Below are 22,893 nucleotides of genomic sequence, written 5' to 3' on the forward strand. Positions count from 1 at the left end.
AATTCAAATCAAGCCCCAAAATCCCCCCCTACCCTGAAAATTACTTTTTTAACCCTGAAAACGTGGGGTTTTTGGCAACGTTCAAATCGTCTTCACTTTTGATAAAGTACAATGTAGCAATATGCTCATGCTGGGCCCTTAAATGTTTTTTGTGAGACATGTCATGTCTTCAGAGTGCTTTGCACTACAAAAGGTGTAGTGTCAAGGTCAAATTATAGGTCAAAGGTCACCCAAATGGTCAAAAATGCATATTTCATGGAATTAAGCTGTTAATGTGGGTTCTTCCAAATGTTGGGCTCAGGTTCTCTCCTCATAACACATCTACTGACCACAAACAACTTCCATTCAATAAGACACATTAAACACAACTATTTACTCACTGTATTCTCCATAAAGAACAAACGGTAGTTTCACATGACTTTGCCATTTACATGTATATGTTCTGTTGCAGGTGACACAGTGGTGCAGTGGATAGCACTGGTGCCTCACAGCAAGAAGGTCCTGGGTTCGATTCCAACACCAGTTGACGGGGGTGGGACCTTTCTGTGTTCTCCCTGTGTCTGCGTGGGTTCTCATGCACATGCACTGATAGATTAACTGGTTAATCTAAATTGCCCATAGGTGTGAATGTGACAGTGATTGTCTCTATATATCAGCCCCGTGATGAACTGGTCACATCTCCAGGGTGAACCCCGCCTTCGCCCGCAAGTAGCTGGGATAGGCTCCATGTGACCTAGTAAGGATAAATCGGGTTCAGAAAATGAATGAATTAATGAAGTGTTAGTGATTCCTGCCAAAATGTGTGCTAGTGTTTCCTGCCACACTAATGTAATGTCCATGTTTTCATATTTAGTCTGTAATGTGTCTTTAAAGGGCCAAAGGCCTTGTGGGATCCCACCAGGAAACCAGAGGGAAGAGAACTGAGGAAATATTTGATAAAATGTCGGAATGGTATGAATTTTTGAAAAAACTAGGCATTTTGGTGACCTTTAACCTACAACATGACCTTGACACTAGACTTTTCATCGTGTAAAGTACTCTTACCATACAATATGTCACTGACAAGATCATTAAATGGCCCATCATGAACATATTTATACATTGCACTGGACAAAAGAGTGGAGAAGCTTTGAAAGTTGCGATTTTCAGAGTTAAAAAAGTAATTTTCAGGGTGGGGGGGTTTGGATGAAAATTTCAAAAAAATTACACAGGAGTGCTTAGAATATCTTGTTGCATCAGAAAATCAGGGATAATGTGGTATTTGATATTAAGCCCCCCCAGATTTAGATCTGGATCTGTATGTGACAAGAAAGAAACTGGATTTTCTAATTGAATCATTTATTTTTATTTTCTTTATTTTATACTAAAAAATGAAAACCATGAAATAATAATAAGCTACACCCCGTACGAGGGGCGGGGCTTGTTGTGCCTGGACCCACTAGTTTTAAAGCTGCTACAGATTTGGAATGGACATGTGGAGTATCCTTGAATACAATTCCTCTTTCAATTTAAATGAGCTGCTTTTTTTATTTTGGTCTTAAACACTGACAATTTATGTCTATGTGTTGTAGGTTTAAGTTTTACTGAAACGGAACAGAGTCCGTCTGTCCGAAGGTGTGGTACCGGATAATTACTGTGTATTCACACCTGCCACGTTTGGTCCGTTTAAAACGGACCAGAGTTCGTTTCCCCATAAAGTCCGGACTTTTTTTTTAGGAGTGAATACAAACATGCGAACTCTGATTCGAACCAAACAAGCGGACCGAGACTACCTCTTCCAAACGGAATCTGGGCCGGTTCATTTCTGGTGTGAATATAACCGACCTCGAACCGAACCAAACCAAGGAATCTTGAGCCTTTTTGTGCTTGATGAGCCACCGTAGCCGCTGGCAGTCTCCGAGGTTTACGGGTGGTCAGAGCTAAGAGCAGCAGCTGTGAGCTGTGGACAGATGTGGAGCAAAGAGGAGACTGAATGTGTCACTGACATTTGGTCACATGCCCGTACTATGAAACTGGCTCCGACTGAGCTTTTGTTGAGTGTTAACATTATATTCGTAAATTTGTGTCTGTAAAAATAAAATTTATATTCCATAAATGATAACTGTATGTAGGAGGACCACGTCTGTTTTCATCAACACCGGCTGTCTCTGGTTCACCCCGCCCCCCGACTTTTCTGTCCAATGCCTGCGCAGTTCGTCACATGCGTGCTTCTGTTCACGCATTTTGGTCCGCTAGCAAAAAGTGCAATGTGAATGCGATCCGACCCAAATGAAAAAAATAAAGTCTGCATTTGATCCGAATCAAATAAGCGGACCAAAGGACTTTTCAGGTGTGAATACACTATAAACTACAGTAGAAACCCAACAGACGCAACAAGATGAAACAGAAGGAAATGCAATGAGACCAAACCAGCTGTGAACAGTGTCAGAGATGGAATGACATGAAACCGAGACAATAACTAATGGTTCCAGGTACAACAAGCCCCGCTCCTCACACGTAATGTATGTTATTTTGTCATGGATCCAGCTGATGTCATCATGTCTGTGTGTGCTTATGTCATATCAGTTACCTCGATATCTGTGCCAAGTTTGATGTTTTTATAAACGTGAAATTTCTCCCATTATAAGTAAATGGAGAAAGAAAAGATTAGAAAATTCATACAAAATTTTAACTTTGACCTACTTTTACCAAATGTAATCACATCTATTCTGGGTCAGTGATAATCTATAAACTTAATTAGATCTGAATTCAGCCAGTAGTTTTACTGCTAAAGTGTAAACAAAAAAAACAAACTGAACCAAAAACAATAGCCCTTGCCTCCCCTTCGAGGGACGAGTCATGATGTAAACATGGCCATAACACTGAAAAAGACATCATCACGGAGTTCTTTCCTCTTGTAGAGGTTTGGATGTCAGGGTTCTGCACTGGTGTCTGTTCATTAACCATATATATATATATATATATATATATATATATATATATATATATATATATATATATATATATATATATATATACACTACAGGCCAAAAGTTTGGACACACCTTCTCATTCTTCGCATTTTCTTTATTTTCATGACTATTTACATTGTAGATTCTCACTGAAGGCATCAAAACTATGAATGAACACATGTGGAATTATGTACTTAACAAAAAAGTGTGAAATAACTGAAAACATCTCTTATATTCTAGTTTCTTCAAAGTAGCCACCCTTAGCTCTGATGACTGCCTTGCACACTCTTGGCATTCTCTTGATGAGCATCAAGAGGTAGTCACCTGAAATGGTTTCCACTTCATAGCTGTGCCTTGTCAGGGTTACTTAGTGGAATTTCTTGCCTTATTGATGGGGTTGGGACCATCAGTTGTGTTGTGCAGAAGTCAGGTTGATGCACAGCTGACAGCCCTACTGGACAACTGTTAGAATACATATTATGGCGAGAACCAATCAGCTAAGTAAAGACAAACGAGTGGCCATCATTACTTTAAGAAATGAAGGTCAGTCAGTCTAGAAAATTTCAAAAACTTTGAATGTGTCCCCAAGTGCAGTCACAAAAACCATCAAGCGCTCCAACGAAACTGGCTCACATGAGGACCGCCCCAGGAAAGGAAGACCAAGAGTCACCTCTGATGCTGAAGATAAGTTCATCTGAGTCACCAGCCTCAGAAATCGCAAATTAACAGCAGCTCAGATTAGAGACCAGATGACTACCACACAGAGCTCTAGCAGCAGACACATCTCTACAACAACTGTTAAGAGGAGACTGCGTGAATCAGGCCTTCATGGTCAAACAGCTGCTAGGAAACCACTGCTCAGGAGAGGCAACAAACAGAAGAGATTTATTTGGGCCAAGAAACCCAAGGAATGGACATTAGACCAGTGGAAATCTGTGCTTTGGTCTGATGAGTCCAAATTTGAGATCTTTGGATCCAACCGCCGTGTCTTTGTGCGACGCAGAAAAGGTGAACGGATGGATGCTACATGCCTGGTTCCCACCGTGAAGCATGGAGGAGGAGGTGTGATGGTGTGGGGGTGCTTTGCTGGTGACGCTGTTGGGGATTTATTCAAGATTGAAGGCAACCTGAATCAGCATGGCTACCACAGCATCCTGAAGTGACATGCCATTCCATCCGGTTTGCGTTTAGTTGGACCATCATTTATGTTTCAACAGGACAATGACCCCAAACACACCTCCAGGCTGTGTGAGGGATATTTGACCAAGAAGGAGAGTGATGGAGTGCTGCGCCAGATGACCTGGCCTCCACAGTCACCGGACCTGAACCCAATCGAGATGGTTTGGGGTGAGCTGGACCGCAGAGTGAAGGCAAAAGGGCCAACAAGTGCTAAGCATCTCTGGGAACTTCTTCAAGACTGTTAGGAAACCATTTCAGGTGACTACCTCTTGATGCTCATCAAGAGAATGCCAAGGGTGTGCAAGGCAGTCATCAGAGCTAAGGGTGGCTACTTTGAAGAAACTAGAATATAAGAGATGTTTTCAGTTATTTCACACTTTTTTGTTAAGTACATAATTCCACATGTGTTCATTCATAGTTTTGATGCCTTCAGTGAGAATCTACAATGTAAATAGTCATGAAAATAAAGAAAATGCAAAGAATGAGAAGGTGTGTCCAAACTTTTGGCCTGTACTGTATATATATATATATATATATATATATATATATATATATATATATATATATATATATATATATATATATATATATTAACCAAGCCTACAGAACCGCCTTCTTCCACCTGCGCAACATAGCCAAAATTAGAAATATTCTATCTAAAAATGATGCAGAAAAATTAATTCATGCGTTTGTTACATCTAGATTAGATTACTGTAACTCCCTTCTCGTAGCATGTCCTAAAAGCTCTCTAAAAAGTTTTCAACTGGTTCAGAACGCAGCAGCGAGACTACTGACAGGAACAAATAGAAGAGAACACACCACCCCTGTGCTCCAAGCCCTTCACTGGCTTCCAATCGAGTTTAGAATTAGATTCAAAATCCTCCTCCTCACATACAAGACCATTAATGGTATGGGTCCCTCTTATCTCAGAGATGCTCTGGTGCCGTACCATCCCATCAGAACCCTTCGTTCTCAGAATGCAGGTCTACTGGTAGTTCCCAGGGTCTGTAAAAGTACAGTAGGAGCTAGAGCCTTTAGTTACCAAGCTCCTGTTTTATGGAATCAGCTTCCAGTTAACATTAAAGAGGCCGACACAGTCTCTACATTTAAGGTCAGGCTGAAAACGTTCCTGTTTGAAAAAGCTTATGGTCAGGCTAGTTAAAACCAGACTGAACCCACAGTTCAGTCTAAGCTGCCCTAGGAGCAGTAATGCTGGGGGAAGTACAGGCACTGAGTCCTATCTCCTGTTTCTGGTTCTACGTACCATTCTTGTCTGCACTTATATTTTTAATATTTAGCCAACTTAGTCTGTGCTTTACTATTCACCCGGTGTCCCCTTTCCCCACTCCCCTCTGGGGGAGTGGCTACTTTTTCAGTTGTAGCCGCTTGGGAGCCAATGACGACAGGATCTGCGGTGACCCACCTGTGTCCTGCCCTGACCTGTGTCCTGACCCCCTCCCCCACCTGTCTGGATAGACGTCCTCGGCCTCATCACTGTGGATGGGCCTCCTCGCTCCTGCCTGTCTCATCCAGCGGGATGGACCCCTCAAGTGTCCACCCTACTGCATCCTTCAGACTGGAACTCCATCTGCAAATGGACGTCCATCAGTCCTGGTGCATCTATAGCCTGTCCGTCCATGGGACTGGATCTCTCCTTCACTGTGGTTCTCCCCGAGGTTTCTCCCTTTTCCCACTGGGTTTTAAGTTTTTCCTTGCCGAGAAGGAGGGTCTAAGGACGGGGGATGCCCTGGACACTACTCATTTTCTTGCTGTTTATTTGACTGTTGTTTACATCAAACTGACTCTGTAAAGCCCTTTGAGATAACCTTGTTGTGATATTGGGCTATACAAATAAAACTGAATTGAATATATATATATATATATATATATATATATATATATATATATATATATATATATATATATATATATCTCCATACATATATAGATAGATAGACATAGATATATATAGATATATATATAGTTGAGCTGTGATGTCATAGACCGTGTTGTAATACTGCGTTCCAGGCTGTTTTTTGAGCCCGTAAGTCACGACTTCAAACCACAACTCATGACTTTGTAACGTTCCAGGCAAGTCAGGCCAAACTGCCTGAGCACAAGGAATTGTGGGAGCTAGATGTAAACAAACCAGCATGGTGGACTGTACGTTATGTTGATTTATAGTCATTTCTATCCTAAAGGTGTTTGTTCTTTGCTTATCTGAGGGAAACAGAGGAGGAAAAATGGTACATAAGGCAAGAGAAGCTGTTCTACCTTTGATGTTATTTGTATATCTGGATTCGTATTTGGTATTAATTTATTCTTGCACTCATTGGACTGAAAACTAGCTAACACTGGAGTAGCTGCTGATTATGCAGAACATTTGCAGATAAATAATGTCAGATCAATACCTTGTTTTAATAAACAATCTGCATAAACACCACATCCATGGTAGGGCGCCATTGCTACGTGACATCAGAATTCAGAACTGGGAGAACATGGATCTAGTACGAGTTCATGGGTGGAAGTCACAGGTTTGACTGACATTCCAGAGCATTTTCACCAGTAGAAGGTTGGAAAAACACCAGTTACAGGAGGACTGGAACACAGCATAAGCTGCTGTGGTATCTGACATCATGCCATGGTGTAAATACCTGTATTTGTTTGTGTTGGTGGTTTCCAGGATGTGTTTTTTGCTCTGAACTCTTCGGAGGACTTCTTGGTTCATGACTCTGTTCATCCATGACATTGTCAACATTCTTCTATATGTCCAGAGTTCAGAGGACGTCCGTCTCTGTCCATGTCTCTACAGAGGCGTCCAGAATGTGACCCTGTGTCAGCGGATCTGGGCTGTTAACTTAGCCAAGGCTCATTTAGTGAAAGAAAGAGCAAAGATGGAGCACCGTGAAATTGGAAGAGATTCAACGCAATGAAAATGATGAACATGAGGCAGAAGAACGTTCCAAACAACATTTATAGCCTTTAGTTTTATTTGAAAAGAGACACAAACATCAGAGATGTTACAGCAGTGGTTTCCAACCTTTTGTGGTTCGTGACCCCATTTTAACATCACAAATTTGTGGCGACCCCAGACATTCAAAACGGAGACATTTTTTGCTAAAATTCATTTGCATTTTATCATGTAATATTTTGTTATACTATGTTGCAAATAAACATCAATTTTAGACAACTTCAGGCCATATCATGTATATAATCCAGCTTTGTTATGTTTTTATTAGGAAAAGTGTGTGGTGTTTTAATTATAATGACATATATACTGAATTATTATATCATATTTTTTATTAGTAATTTTTTAAAAATCAATTACTAGAAATTTCAGGTGACCCCATATGAATTCCAGGCGACCCCACGTGGGGTCCGGACCCCAAGGTTGAAAAACACTGTGTTACAGTGATAATAACTGAACATGGTGGAAAATGGCGGTGGTGTCAAACCCACACATGTTCACCACAGTGATCCGGATCATTCTTATTTTGGTATTTGCTCTGTGTCATATAAACAGGTCTGTCCTGTCCTAAACGCTACAATCAAAAACAACACTTCTTCGCTTACTGTGTTTGTCAAATCTTTTTCTAAGTGTCTAAAAGAAAATGATGTGGCTTCAAATATTTCAGCTACAGGAGGCCAGATCAAATCTGATCCCTGTTAGTTTGACTGACATGTGACCTTCTGCCTCGGACTACACGTGTGCTCGTTCAAAGGCGGAGCCGTCCCTCTGCGATGGCATCGAATATGTCCCGGCTCATGGGGACATAGCCCTGACTGTCATCCAGGTAGAACAGAGGGTCCTGGATCAGCGCTGGGTCGAAGCCTTCCTTCGCCAACTTCCCCTTCAGCTGCTTGAACGTCCCCGTCACATCCAACGCATCCTGAAGACGAACAATCACACACAGAGTATTCTGCATCCACCAACACATGAACTGACAGGTAGAAAAGTCTGTATGTACGGAAAGGAAAACACACATGACATACGATGGAGAGGAAAACACACATGTGACATAATGGAAAGGAAAACACATGCAACCTATGATGTCATAGTGGAGGGTGTTCTGGGGCGGGTCCAAAGAACAGTTCTACTGCAGTTCCACTTCTGTCCTGATGCACAAACACAGGCAGAACCTACAGACTCTTACAACTGTCAGTGGGAGGAGCTTTGGATCAAGTAGGCGGAGTTTACTGACACCCTCGACTGGCCACACAACACTGTGCCCCTCCTGGCCCCGCCCACCCAAGGATTCGCTGAGTCTTAACTTTCAGTCTTTTTAAAACGTTTTTTTAAAATTTGTAAAAAAAAAAACAACAACAACAAAAAAAAAACAAGGTAACAAATACTAAATTGTGATAAAGGTCCATGTAAAGAACCCATGTGGCAAATTTAGAAAGAATCAGGTGAAAAATGTCCAAGAAATCAGTTGGACAAAAGTGTCAGATGAACAGAATTCATGGTACAGCCTGGTATATACAATAAACTATATACGATCAACTATATACCATAAATTATATACGATCAACTATATACCATAAATTATATACGATCAACTATATACGATCAACTATATACTTTAAACTATATACCATAAACTATAAACGATCAACTATATACCATAAATTATATATGATCAACTATATACCATCAACTATATACCATCAACTATATACCATAAATTATATACGATCACTGTATACGATCAACTATATACCATAAATTATATACGATCAACTATATACTTTAAACTATATACCATAAACTATGCACGATCAACTATATACCATAAATTATATACGATAAACTATATACGATCAACTATATACTTTAAACTATATACCATAAACTATGTACGATCAACTATATACCATAAATTATATACGATAAACTATATACGATCAACTATATACTTTAAACTATTTACCATAAACTATAGAATATAAACCAGGGCTCTCCAACACAGTGCACACAGGCACCAGGTTGTCCACAGGGATGAGAGGGTCCACAGGGATCAGGTGGTCCACAGGGACCATGTGAGTCCCCCACAGGCCTGTTCTAAAAATAGAACTGTTCCAGGTGTCTCCAACACGTGGTTGACCAGGGGTCAATAATAGAAGAACACAAAGCTGATGGGTCATTTGGTTGAACTCGTCTAAATTTCCACCCAATCAAAATTACAAGTGTCCTGAAATGGTCAGCCAGCTGTCAGTCAAACTTCAGCACAGGTTTGCTGTCTGTCATTGGAGAGGGGCAGGGCCCAGGGGGAGCAGGAGGAGCCAGATGTCAGGCAGGAAGTGGGTTTAGCCCCGCAACGATGTGGGCGGAGTTTAGTCAGGGAGTTATTTTCACCAAACAATGAGACACGGACTTCTGTTTGACAAATGTGAAAGACAAGTGTGTGTGTCTGATCTGGACAAATGCTGTACCGCATTTGTCCAGCAGTCTACGCCAAAGTGTTGGCATGATTCTGGACGCAGCAGTGTGATTGGAGGACCATGGTATTGATTATCTGTTGAAAGCAGGTCATGAGAGCATACAAAAGCATGACCTGGTTCACTCTTCCACTTCCCTCTGGTCCTACCACTGCTTCCATGTTCTGGGTCGGTTCTGTAGTCTTACCTGGACGCGTATGAATCGTGGTCGTGCGTAGCTGGGCAGGTGGTTCTTCACATGTTGGTACGTAGCTGTGCAGTCAAAGTCCATGTTCTCTTTGAGTTTCACTGAGGCCATTCCAATCCTGCCCTCATGTCCTACAGAGTCCACAACAAACAACCACTGATTACATATGGACAGACACAGGTCTAACCCTGTGGTCCTGTTCACAGGTCTAACCCAAACCCCGTGGTCCTTTCGGAGCAGTTTTCCTTCATGGTGCTGTTTCTTAGTGACAGATGGAAGCTTAAATGTTTTCACTGTTTTTCACTATGAAACTACACTATGCTGATGGTGATGACATCATCTCCAAATGTTTAAAGTACTATTTCAAACTTATGTCATGGTTCCAGCAGATCTAAAATAATTCAGACATCTTTGAACCACATTAACAGGACTTCCACAGATGACCTCAGATCCAGTCAGTCTTTCAGTTCAGACCTGGACCTGTGTCCCAGACCACCTGTGAACAGGTTCTGACTGGGTTTGGACCTGTGTCCCAGACCACCTGCGAACAGGTTCTGATTGGGTTTGGACCTGTGTGTCAGACCACCTGTGAACAGGTTCTGACTGGGTTTGGACCTGTGGTCGCTTTCATCAGGGTGGGTGTTGATGCCAGCTGTCATGGTGCTGCTGTTGTTGTTATTGTTGGTGTGGTCCAGCCTGTGGGTTTTAACTCTTACCTGGTACCTTCACACCGTAAACATTCGCCTCTTCAATGCAGTCGACCATCAGCAGATGATCAGCCACCTCTGTTGTTGCCACGTTCTCTCCTTTCCACCTGTTTATGTGACAACAGCAGAGTTGAATCTTCCTCCTAACCCTAACTCTAACCCCTAACCCACCAGACAAACATGATCCACTACTGCTGCTTTTAGAAGAGGAACCAATGACAACAGGAAAAAAAACTACACAAAAACAAAACAGCCAACCAACCAACCAAACAACCAACCAACCAGCCAACAGCCAAACACTAACCACCAACCAAACAACCAACCAACCAACCAACAGCCAACCACCAGCCAACAGCCAGCCACCACCCAAACAGCCAGCCAGCCAGCCAGCCAACCAACCAACTAACCAAACAAACAACCAGCCAATCAACCAACAGCCAACCACCAACCAACCAAACACTAACCACCAACTAACCAACCAACAGCCAGCCAGCCAGCCAACCAGCCAACCAACCAACCAACCAACCAACCAACTAAGAAAGTAACTAAATAAACAAAAACAAGCAAACAAAAAACAGAGAAACCAAACAAACAGATTCTGAAATGTAAAGTCAATGTGACAGTGGTGGACACATTTCACACATTCATCCCAGGGGCTGGATTGGACCCTTTCAGGGGCCGGTTTTGGCCCGCAGGCCGCATGTTTGACACCTGTGCCTTAGATCAGTGCTGGTGGTGGTTTGTGAAATGGACCAGAGTGTCTAATATGTCAGAGAACATGTTCTATCAGATGGATCTGTTCCCTTACAGAAGGGTTTGGACACATATACCCTATAACGGCTCTGTCCTTACTTCTGTCAAATGTCCATATTTGACTTCTTACTGTATGTGGATAATTGGAGCCAACCATCACTTTGGACTCATTTGGTCTTTTTTAGTAACTAACAGTAGGTCCAGTTCAACTCCTTTGGTTCTGGAGGTGTGTTCCTGGTAGACCAGTATTCTGACTAATTCAAGAACCTGAGGTCAGAGAACATGGACTCATATTATATCTATACATGTTCAGGGTCTCCGCTTGGACAGACCAGCCTACCTTGGTCCACTGACCTGAATGTGTCTCCGATGCGGTCCTGAAAGAACACGAAGCCCTGCCGGTCGATCCTTAGCAGGTCTCCGCTGTTGAAGTACTGGTCTCCCTTCACAAACACGTCTCGCAGGATTTTTTTCTCTGTCTGTTGCTTGTTCTTGGAGTAGCCACTGAACGGACTTCTGGCTGAAATCTGCCCCACTAGTAGCCCCGTCTCCCCTGGGGGTGAAGACATGGGTTAGTGTGGTCCAGGTCAAAGATCATGTGACCCCTCTGACCTTCAGGGTGTGTCACATGTCTGACCTGTGGGGACTCGGACACAGAACCCTCTGGAGTCTCGGACCGGCTCCTCCTTCTCGGTGTCATAGCTGATCAGGGCGTAGGGGTTCCCCATCTAAACACCGACCAACAACAACTGTCAACAACACTGAAGCTGAGAGTCTGTGAAATACACCCATGAAGTCAGTGAAATATGCCCAGGAAGACCCAGTTCAGGTGGTTTGGGCCTGAACCTGAACCAACCTGGCTCTGACAGCCCTGGTTTAAACCCTGTGCTGTTAACTCAATAATCCCTCATTTACTTTGTGTAGAAAGTTCTCTTTGCCGATCGCTCCAACTTTGCCCACGTAGTTGACGAAGCCAATGTTCCCCTCGGTGGCTCCGTAACATTCACAAATGGAAATGTTTCCGAACCTCTGCAGGAACTCGTTCCACGTGTCAGTTCGGATCCCATTGCCCAGAGCCAAACGGACTTTATGATCCCTGTCCTGTTCTGTCTAGAGGAGAGGAAAGGTGGAGGAGATGAGTCCAGTCACACATGAGCCCCCCCCCACACACACACACACACACAGGTTCTGCTCCTTACCTTGGGGACGTTGCACAGGTAGCGCATAACCTCTCCGATGTATTGAATCACAGTCACGTTGTACTTCCGACAGTCGTTCCAGAACTGGGAGGCCGAGAATTTACGCCTCAGAACCACAGGGATCCCTGACAGAAACCCAGAGAGACACCCTTCAACATCCTACTGGTCCAGAATTTACGTCTTAGAACCACAGGGATCCCTGACAGAAACCCAGAGGGACACCCTTTACCATCTTACTGGTCCAAAGGTGGTCTGTAGTTCTGTCTGTGGTTCCGTCTGTGAATCCGTCTGTGGATCCGTCTGTGGTTCCGTCTGTGGATCCATCCGTGGATCCGTCTGTGGTTCTGTCTTATATTTCTGAACTCCAGTGTCTTTTACTCCTACATGTGTTGTATTTTCACCCTCGGGTTTCCTCTGTGTACACACACCAAACCCGCTCTAAAATCATCGAAACACGGTATTTGTTTTTTCAGTATTTGTTTTTTGCTTCTTTTTTTCTCCACAGATCTCTTAAAAAACTTCACCCCTGCTTCAAACAACCAAACATTCAACAGTTTTCAGGATTTTAACCCTTTAAATGCCACTTTAATCATTTAAATGTTAAGTGATTTATTTTAAAAAAACACACAAAAATTTCATATTTTCCATATAATAAATATTCAGTGGATGAAACACTGAGGGTAATTAGAGCCTTGGACATGTCAAAGATTATCAACTGAAGGGATGTGATGTCTTTAGTGTCAGACTGTCCCTCTGGTGTCCCTTGTGGACATAAGTGTCCCATTGACTTTCATTAGAACCAGGTTTTTTAATCTCACTGCCGTTACACTTCAGAACCGTGCAAAGTCTGTCAACATTTGATTTAGAAGAAAACAAGTGATATTTGACTGATTTTTTACTGTATTTCACCAGTTCTGTCCATTTTCCCATCATCCACCTACTATTTATTATATGGAAAATAAAAAATTTTTTTTGGAGTAAATCCCTCAGAATTCAAATGATTAGTGGCATTTAAAGGGTTAAAATCCTGAAAACTGTTGAATATTTGGTAGTTTTGAGCGGGGGTGAAGTTGTTTAAGAGGTTTATTTAAAAAAACAAAAAGGCAAGAAAAAATGTTGATGTATGATGATTTTGTAGTAGTTGTGAGCGTGTCCATTTTGAAGGTAACCAGAGGGAGGACGCCAAAGGGTTCAAATACGGACATGTGGAAATAACCAACAGTGAACCCAGTTCATGGAGGGAACCGTTATCATAGGAGGTGTTAGTGTTGTAAACCTGTTGGACTGTGACCTGCTGTAAACACTGGAACTGGAACTGGGTCATTGACCCGGTTAGGCTCTGGTACTGCCCTGGGTTTAGGTCACTGACCCAGTTAGGCTCTAATACTGTCCTGGGTTTGGGTCATTGAGCTGGTTAGGCTCTAGTAAACCCACTGTCCTCAGGAGGACCACCCCACACCTACACCTGCCCTCTAATGACCCCTCCTGCCCTCTAATGACCCCTCCTGCCCTTTAATGACCCCTCCTACCCTCTAATGACCCCTACTGCCCTTAATGACCCCTCCTGCCTTTAATGCCCCCTCCTGCCCCTTAATGCCCACTCCTGCCCTGTAATGACCCCTCCTGCTTTCATACCTCTCTCTATGGATCCACACAGGCCCATCATGAAGGCAGCGCTGTGATACAGAGGCAGATAAACATACATGATGTCATCAGAGCGAACGCCGGCAATGAGCTGCAGAAAAGACGCCATCCACAGCCGTTCATAGTTAATGACGGCGGCTTTGGGGAGTCCTACAAGAAAACACAACAAACACCAGGATACGTCAAAGACCAAGAGGACAAAGTAGGCAAAGACCAGGAGGATGACCAGGAGGATGACCAGGAGGACGAAGGAGGCAAAGACCAGGAGGACAAAGTAGGCAAAGACCAGGAGGACAAAGTAGGCAAAGACCAGGAGGACAAAGTAGGCAAAGACCAGGAGGAGGAAGGAGGCAAAGACCAGGAGGACGAAGGAGGCAAAGACCAGGAGGATGAAGGAGGCAAAGACGAAAAGGATGAAGGAAGCAAAGACAAGGAGGACAAAGGAGGAAAAGACCAGGAGGACGAAGGAGGCAAAGACCAAGAGGATGACCAGGAGGCAAAGACCAGGAGGACGAAGGAAGCAAAGACAAGGAGGATAAAGGAGGCAAAGACCAGGAGGATGACCAGGAGGATGACCAGGAGGATGACCAGGAGGATGACCAGGAGGACGAAGGTGGCAAAGACCAGGAGGACGAAGGAGGCAAAGACCAGGAGGATGAAGTAGGCAAAGACCAGGAGGACGAAGGAGGCAAAGACCAGGAGGACGAAGGAGGCAAAGACCAGGAGGATGAAGTAGGCAAAGACCAGGAGGACAAAGGAGGAAAAGACCAGGAGGAGTGTGGTTGTGCTTGTGGTTCTGGTTGTGGTCCTGGTTCTGGTCCAGTGTCCTGGTTGGTACCTGTGGTTCCAGAGGTGTAGATGTACAGTGCTGGGCTCTTCAGGGTTATCTTGGACCTAAGATCCACTGGGACGGGCTGGTCTGAAGATTCACTGAGGGAACCAGTCAGACTGTGGAGACCCTCCACTGCACAGTCCACCCCCAGGACCAAGACTTGGACCCCCAGAGACTGTAAGGTGGGCAAGACCTCCACCACAGCCCCCTGTAGATCTGAAACACAGAACAGACAACTGCCCCATGAAGAACAGATACAGACAACTGCCCCATGAAGAACAAATACAGACAACTGCCCCATGAAGAACAGATTATTGTTAATGTCCAGCTCTTCCATTTGAACTCAAATCGTGCCTGTTCCTTCAAAGGTGTTGCTGAGTCAGAACAGTGTTCTATGCTCTATGTTCTGTGTTCTATGTTGTATGTTCTTTGTTCTATGATATTTGTTCTATGCTGTATGTTCTATGATCTTTGTTCTATGTTGTATGTTCTATGCTCTTTGCTCTATGTTGTATGTTCTATGCTCTTTGTTATGTGTTGTATGTTCTTTGTTCTATGTTCTGTTCTATGCTCTTTGTTTTATGTTGTATGTTTTTTGTTCTATGTTCAGTGTTGTGTGTTGTATGTTCTTTGTTCTATGTTCTGTTCTATGCTCTTTGTTTTATGTTCTATGTTCTATGTCCTATGTTCTATGCTCTGTGTTCCATGTTCTATGCTCTGTGTTCTGTGTTGTATGCTCTGTGTTCCATGTTCTATGCTCTGTGTTCTGTGTTGTATGCTCTATGTTCTATGCTCTATGTTCTTCCTGGACAGATTAAATATATACTGATGTTCCACAGCAGTGACCACAACCTTACTGTAGCAGATCCACAGTCCCTCCAGACTCAGCATTGGTCTGAAGACACTAAACAGGTTCAAGTGTCTCCTGTTACAGTTGAAAGTGACCCTCAGACTGCTTTGAAAACCTTTATGGTATATTTGGAGGTTATAGCCAATATAAACACACCAATAAGGAAACGTTCTGGAAGGTCCAATGGTGCACCCTGGACTGATAAGGATTTAATGATCTGACTGAAACACAGAGACCACGTTCAACAGGTTTAAACAGCCTCTGGTTCAGAGACAAACAAGTAGAACTCAACAGAACCGAGTCACAAAACTGAAAAGAGGAACAGAGGGTGTACTATCAACAACCGATAAGAGGAACACAGGGTGTACTATTGTTAATACTGATTTTAATACTGACCATAAGTCTTCTATTAGTTTATAAAACACCTATGATAGCTCTTCAGTTTTCCTTCTCTTTCTAACCACAGGCCTAGATATGAATGTTTACTCTCAGTCAGTTTCTCAATTCTGCATATTTTGTAGGCTACTTTGTCTCTAACGATACCACAAGATACAGCACAACCCAACTCCCTAAAACTTCTCAGGACAGCTCCAAGGTCTTGTATTCTGTCTGTTTTTATCTTATTTTCTTTCTTCTGCTTAGCAACAGCGTCATACATCATATTAACCAATCACATTTAAGCTTAGCGCAGGCTACTATAAGTTAGACTGACTTCCTGGACTGGTCAGAACTGACTTCTGACAGAGGGCCAAGCTTCGTCTGTCAGTTTCTCACTTGTGCACGATAAAGGAAGGCCTGATGGACAACCAATCCATTCTCCATGAATTTCTTTGTTGTTTACACCTCCACAACACTGTCAACAACCAATAAGACAAACACAGGGTGTACTATCAACAACCAATAAGACAAACACAGGGTGTACTATCAACAACCAATAAGACAAACACAGGGTGTACTATCAACAGCCATTAGGCGCAGGAACTTTTGCAGGAACTTTGTGCATTACCATGAACTTTCAAAGTTCCTGGTGTGTTTCCACCAAAAATTACTCAGGTAAAGGACTTTCCCCCGGCCCCGAATTTACCCCGAAGAAGTTCCTAGTAGGGAGGTAGTACTTTCCAGATTACCAGGAGCTTTAAGGGGCGGGGCTGTGTGCTGGAGAACACTGATTGGTGGACTACACTCACAGCATTTCCGCATTCCATTCAGCCGCCAATATTTAATTCATTTAATTTCCACAAGCTTTGTATTTTGATAATTCGGAAAATGGACCAAAAGAGAAGCTACAACAAGTGGACGGACGACAAGGAAATTCAGACGGACTTCGAATCGGCAACACAAAACAAGCGAGGTTTGAGTAAAAGCTGTCGGAGCCAAATATAAGACACACGCCTAAAGAAATACGAGAAAAGCCGAAGAAATTTATGCAGGATTAAAAGAAACTAAAGGACCACAACGGTTGCAGATGATCCAACTGTCGAACAAACCAATGGTATGTATATCACATATTCACTGTTTAGCTCATTCCGTGCTGTAACAGTAGTCAGAGGCACATCAGCTGCTTAGTCAAAAGGGAAGTCCGGTTAACCTAATACTAACTGGTCAACAGTCTGACACTAAACCTAAATCAGAGAACTGGATGTATTTGTGTCGTCGCCGTGAGCTGAACACTGATTTATTCTTTATGTATTGTGATTTCCACCTGAAATGGACCGGACAAACTCGCCTCTTTTTCTGAACCTGTGGCTTGTTTGTGCACAGGTCCATCATCTACTGCTGTTTACAAACGGCCCAGGTCAGACAGGTCACATCACACTGGTAGGAATCTGTCATCATGTGTTCTGTTATTCATTTGAGCATTTTTATTACTTTTCCTGTAGGAAAGCGAAAAAGGGACCGGGACCATGGAGTTCCAGGCTGGCTGTCCAGGACCAGCTGGTCCAAAAGCCTGAACCTTTTACGTGTTTATTTCCCTTTTAATCTCAAGGCACCTTGTTTTTTGCACCTTTTGTTTTGTTTCAATTTTTAATAAAAAACAAACAAAAAAAATATAAAAATATAAGTAGAGTATAAGTACTTTTATAAGTAATACGCAGTCAAATAAAATGCAGGCATTTGAGTAAATCTGTGTGACTTTAGGGTTGAACCTGGACTATATCTGTAAAACAATAAAAATGAAACAGAACCATGCATCACACAAAGTTAGATGTGATTTAGTTTAAGGTATGAGAAGTTGAAAATACATGTTCCACCATTTTTAAATACAAATTACGGATATGTAATGATGGTTAACTTCATTTAAAATGTATTCCAGATGGATTAAGTGATTCAAAAACTAGTAAACTGTTAAACCCAAACTGTCCACTTAAAGTACTGTGTCATTTTATTGTGCTAGAAGTTAGTTTCTGAATGTACATGAACTGTACTGCAGTTTCTGTTACTGCTCCCTCATACATCATCAATCTGATTTGAATAAATTACCCTGAACTTTGGGGTGCGGTGGAAACGCAATTACCAGGAACTTTTTTACCCCAAATAAGTTCCTGGTAATAAAGTTGCTGGGCTTTTGGTGGAAAAGGGCCTATTATGACAAACAGGGTGTACTATCAACAACCAATAAGAGGAACGGAAGGTGTATTATCAACAACCAAAAACAGGAACACAGGGTGTACTATCAAACCAATAAGAGGAACACAGGGTGTACTACCAACAACCAATAAGAGGAACACAGGGTGTACTACCAACAACCAATAAGAGGAACACAGGGTGTACTACCAACAACCAATAAGAGGAACACAGGGTGTACTATCAACAACCAATAAGAGGAACACAGGGTGTACTATCAACGACCAATAAGAGGAACATAGGGTGTACTATCAACGACCAATAAGAGGAACAGAAGGTGTACTATCAACGACCAATAAGAGGAGTTCAATAGGACGGGAAACAGCTGTGGAATGTGTTCAGTAATATAAAGGGTTAGGGTTCTATATAAAACACACACATATATTGGTTCTATATGCAACATACACAGATATCGGTTCTATATGGAACACACACAGACATATATCGGTTCTATGTGAAACACACATATATTGGTTCTATATGGAACATACACAGATATCGGTTCTATATGGAACATACACAGATATCGGTTCTATATGGAACACACACAGATGTATTGGTTCTATATGGAACACACACAGATATATCGGTTCTATATGAAACACACACATATATCGGTTCTATATGGACCACACACTGATATCGGTTCTATATAGAACACACATTGATATCGGTTCTAAATGGAACACACACACACAGATATTGTTTCTATATGAAACACACATATTGGTTCTATATGGAACACACACAGATATATCGGTTCTACATGAAACACACACATATATCGGTTCTATATGGAACACACACAGATATATCGGTTCTACATGAAACACACACATATATCGGTTCTATATGGAACACACACAGATATATCGGTTCTATATGAAACACACATATGTCGGTTCATTATGGAACATACACAGATATCGGTTGTATATGGACCACACACTGATATCGGTTCTATATAGAACACACACTGATATCGGTTCTAAATGGAACACACACACAGATATTGTTTCTATATGAAACACACATATTGGTTCTATATGGAACACACACAGATATATCGGTTCTACATGAAACACACACATATATCGGTTCTATATGGAACATACACAGATATCAGTTCTATATTGAACACACACAGATATATCGGTTCTACATGAAACACACACATATATCGGTTCTATATGGAACACACACAGATATATCGGTTCTATATGAAACACACACATATATCGGTTCTATATGGAACACACACTGATATCAGTTCTATATGGACCACACACTGATATCGGTTCTAAATGGAACAAACACACAGATATTGGTTCTATATGAAACACACATATTGGTTCTATATGGAACGCACACAGATATATCGGTTCTACATGAAACACACATATATCAGTTCTATATGGAACACACGCACTGATATCGGTTCTATAAGAAACATATACTGATATCGGTTCTATATGGAACACACACTGATGTCGGTTCTATATGGAACACACTGATATCGGTTCTATATGAAACACACACTGATATTGGTTCTAGATGAAACACACTGGTATCAGTTCTATATGGAACATGAACACTGATATTGGTTCTATATGAAACACACACTTGTATCAATTCTATATGGAACATACACACTGATATCGGTTCTACATGGAACACACACTGATATCGGTTCTATATGGAACACACATATCGGTTCTATATGGAAAACACACATATATCGGTTCTATATGGAACAAACACAGATATTGGTTCTATATGGAACAAACACAGATATCGGTTCAATTTGGAACACACACTGATATCGGTTCTGTATGGAACACACACTGATATCGGTTCTATATGGAACACACACTGATATGGGTTCTACGTGGAATGCACACTGACATCGGTTCTACATGTAACGCACACTGATATCAGTTCTATATGGAACACACACATATTGGTTCTATATGGAACACATGCATATATTGGTTCGATATGGAACACACACTGATATCGGTTCTATGTGGAACACACACCGATATCGGTTCTATATGGGACACATACTGATATCGGTTCTATATGAAACACACACAGATATCGGTTCTATATAGAAAGCACACATATCTGTTTTATATGGAACTTATACTTATATCGGTTCTATATAGAACACACAGTGATGTCGGTTCCATATGAAACAAACACATACATCACTTCTACATGGAACACACTGATATCAGTTCTATATGGAACACACACATATATCGGTTCTATATGGAACACACAAATATCGGTTCCATATGGAACACACACATATATCGGTTCCATATGGAACACACACATATATCGGTTCTATATGGAACTGGCACGTGCAAAGCAGGGGGCCGGGGGCTTGAGCCTCTGCCACTTTGATCCTCTGCCTACAATTGCCCTTTTCACTGTTTTGTTTTTTTGTTGCTTTTTTTTTTCGCAAAAAACTGCATGACTAAAATTTTTGTGACTGAAATTTTGATCAGTGATAATAAATGTTAAAATTGGTTTAATTTGGCTGTCACTGGACCTGGTCATGGTGCCCTTTCATCTCTGTCACGCCCCGCCCCTTCCTCCTGTGCAACCTTGCAACACACAGGCACACGCGCACATGTCATGTTTTCTGGAGAATGAACGAGGAGGAGGGAAGCACTGCGATTCCAGGTACATGACAGTCCACCCTGCTATCTGCCCGAAACATTCACTTGTCGCTTTTGGTCCTGGTCCTATTCTTCAACAACTATAGTTTTGGGGCCAAAAACCGATCGTGAGTAAATAATTCAGTATCATCGTCACGTCATGGAATGAGCTCCCAGACTAGCCCCCTGTAACAGCTGGTGTCCACCTGAGTCTGAGTCCTGCTGAAGCACTCACACATCTGCTTCTGTTTTATTTCCATAAACTGTTGAGTTTTAGCCGCAAAATTGGAACACATGGTAATAGTCCTCACTTTTGAGACTGAAATATATATATTTTGCATCGTAGAAAATGCACATCTTTCACAGTAGTACACAGAATAGGTGCAGTCTGTGTCTAGTCTAATTTGTCATATACATTTATTGAATGAAAATAAGCAACAGCCAGCCCACAGTTTTTTAATAATTTTAACAAGGTATTTCCAAGGACTTGCTTGGAATGTGGAGTCTGGAAAGTAATGACAATACTGAATGATAATAATAAATATAGTAATAAATAATGATGATGATGAAGATGTAGCATTAGTATTATATACCTTTTTTGGAAACTCAGTGACACTTTTCATTGGATTTTGTATTCATAGGTATTTACAAAACTCTCTCTCACACACCCATACAAACATCTTTTCACCATGGGGGGGGGGGGGGGGGTTACTTTTAAGCACTGTTGGTAAATATTGATCTGGTAATATATCCCTCTCATGTTCCTGTAAATGTCTGCAGTTCCAGAATTTGACACATTTGGGATGGGGATTATTCAAGACCAGTGAGACCATCCTTTTCAGAGTGCTCTTCACCTGGCCTGCAAGGAGGCTACAACAAAGAATTTCAAACCTAATTTTTATCACTTTATTCGACTGTGTAAGTTATTACATATTGTTATTGTAGCTGTCTGCCAAACTAATGTAAAAATGTATACTTTGTGTATTGATTTATTAAACATTTCAAATCATATGCAATTGGTGGTTATTTGTTTTCATGTGCCCTTTTGGAAGTTTGAGCCCCTGTCCCTTTATAGCTGTCTGCACGGCCCTGATATGGAACACACACACACACACACACACACACACACACACACACACATATATATATATATATATATATATATATATATATATATATATATATATATATATATATATATATATATAGGTTCTAAATGTACAAAGTTGGAGCCCACTGAACACCAAATGGAACCTGGACATGACCTCATCATCTCCGGATCGGACCCATGTGTGGCCCCTCGTGGTTCTGGTTCAGGTCCAGGTGCCAGACCGGGCCCGGTTCCATGTTCCCACCCACCTGCTCCCACCAGCAGAACCTTTGCGTCACAGCAGCTGAAGCAGTGGACCAGAGACTTGGAACGGATGTTGGTGTTGAGCAGAGCCGCCGTACATCCCAGTTTGGACAGGCCGAGCCACAGCCACACGAACTGGGGTTCGTTCCCCATGAACACAGCCACCGTATCCCCGCTCCGGACCCGGTTCCGGAGGGCCCAGGCCGCCTTGTTGCTCTCCCGGTCCGCCTGGATGTAAGTGAAGCAGCTTCCCTCGAAATACAGGAAAGGTTTGTGCGGATGTTTGGACACCAGGTCCAGAAAGCGGTCCAGGATGGTGTAGCACGGGTTCCGCCTCTTACAGCGGTTCAGACTCAGAGCCAGCTGCAGAACCGACAGGCAGTAGCGCACATCCTGGACCAGGTAGGGGTTCCGAAGGTACAGCAGCACAGGTAGAACCAGCACCAAGCCGGCGAGCAGGGTGTAGAGGAGGGAGAAGAACATGATGGAACACGCGTGAAGAAC

General features: G+C 42.3%; 1 protein-coding gene across 1 annotated transcript; it reads right to left on the reverse strand.

Annotated features, from left to right (window-relative positions):
* Positions 1–7,839: 7,839 nt before the first annotated feature.
* Positions 7,840–22,872, reverse strand: LOC115416999 (very long-chain acyl-CoA synthetase-like). The gene is made up of 10 exons (XM_030130910.1): positions 22,395–22,872; positions 14,898–15,107; positions 14,051–14,209; positions 12,416–12,540; positions 12,132–12,326; positions 11,854–11,944; positions 11,571–11,769; positions 10,473–10,570; positions 9,757–9,887; positions 7,840–8,020 (listed from the first exon to the last, which is right to left on the reverse strand). Exons 1-10 carry the CDS (start codon positions 22,870–22,872, stop codon positions 7,847–7,849), a joined length of 1,860 nt encoding a protein of 619 aa, XP_029986770.1. The 3' UTR covers positions 7,840–7,846.
* Between the last annotated feature and the right edge of the window lie 21 nt (positions 22,873–22,893).

Source organism: Sphaeramia orbicularis, chromosome 3, assembly GCF_902148855.1.
Source record: "Sphaeramia orbicularis chromosome 3, fSphaOr1.1, whole genome shotgun sequence".
NCBI classification, from domain to species: domain Eukaryota; kingdom Metazoa; phylum Chordata; class Actinopteri; order Kurtiformes; family Apogonidae; genus Sphaeramia; species Sphaeramia orbicularis.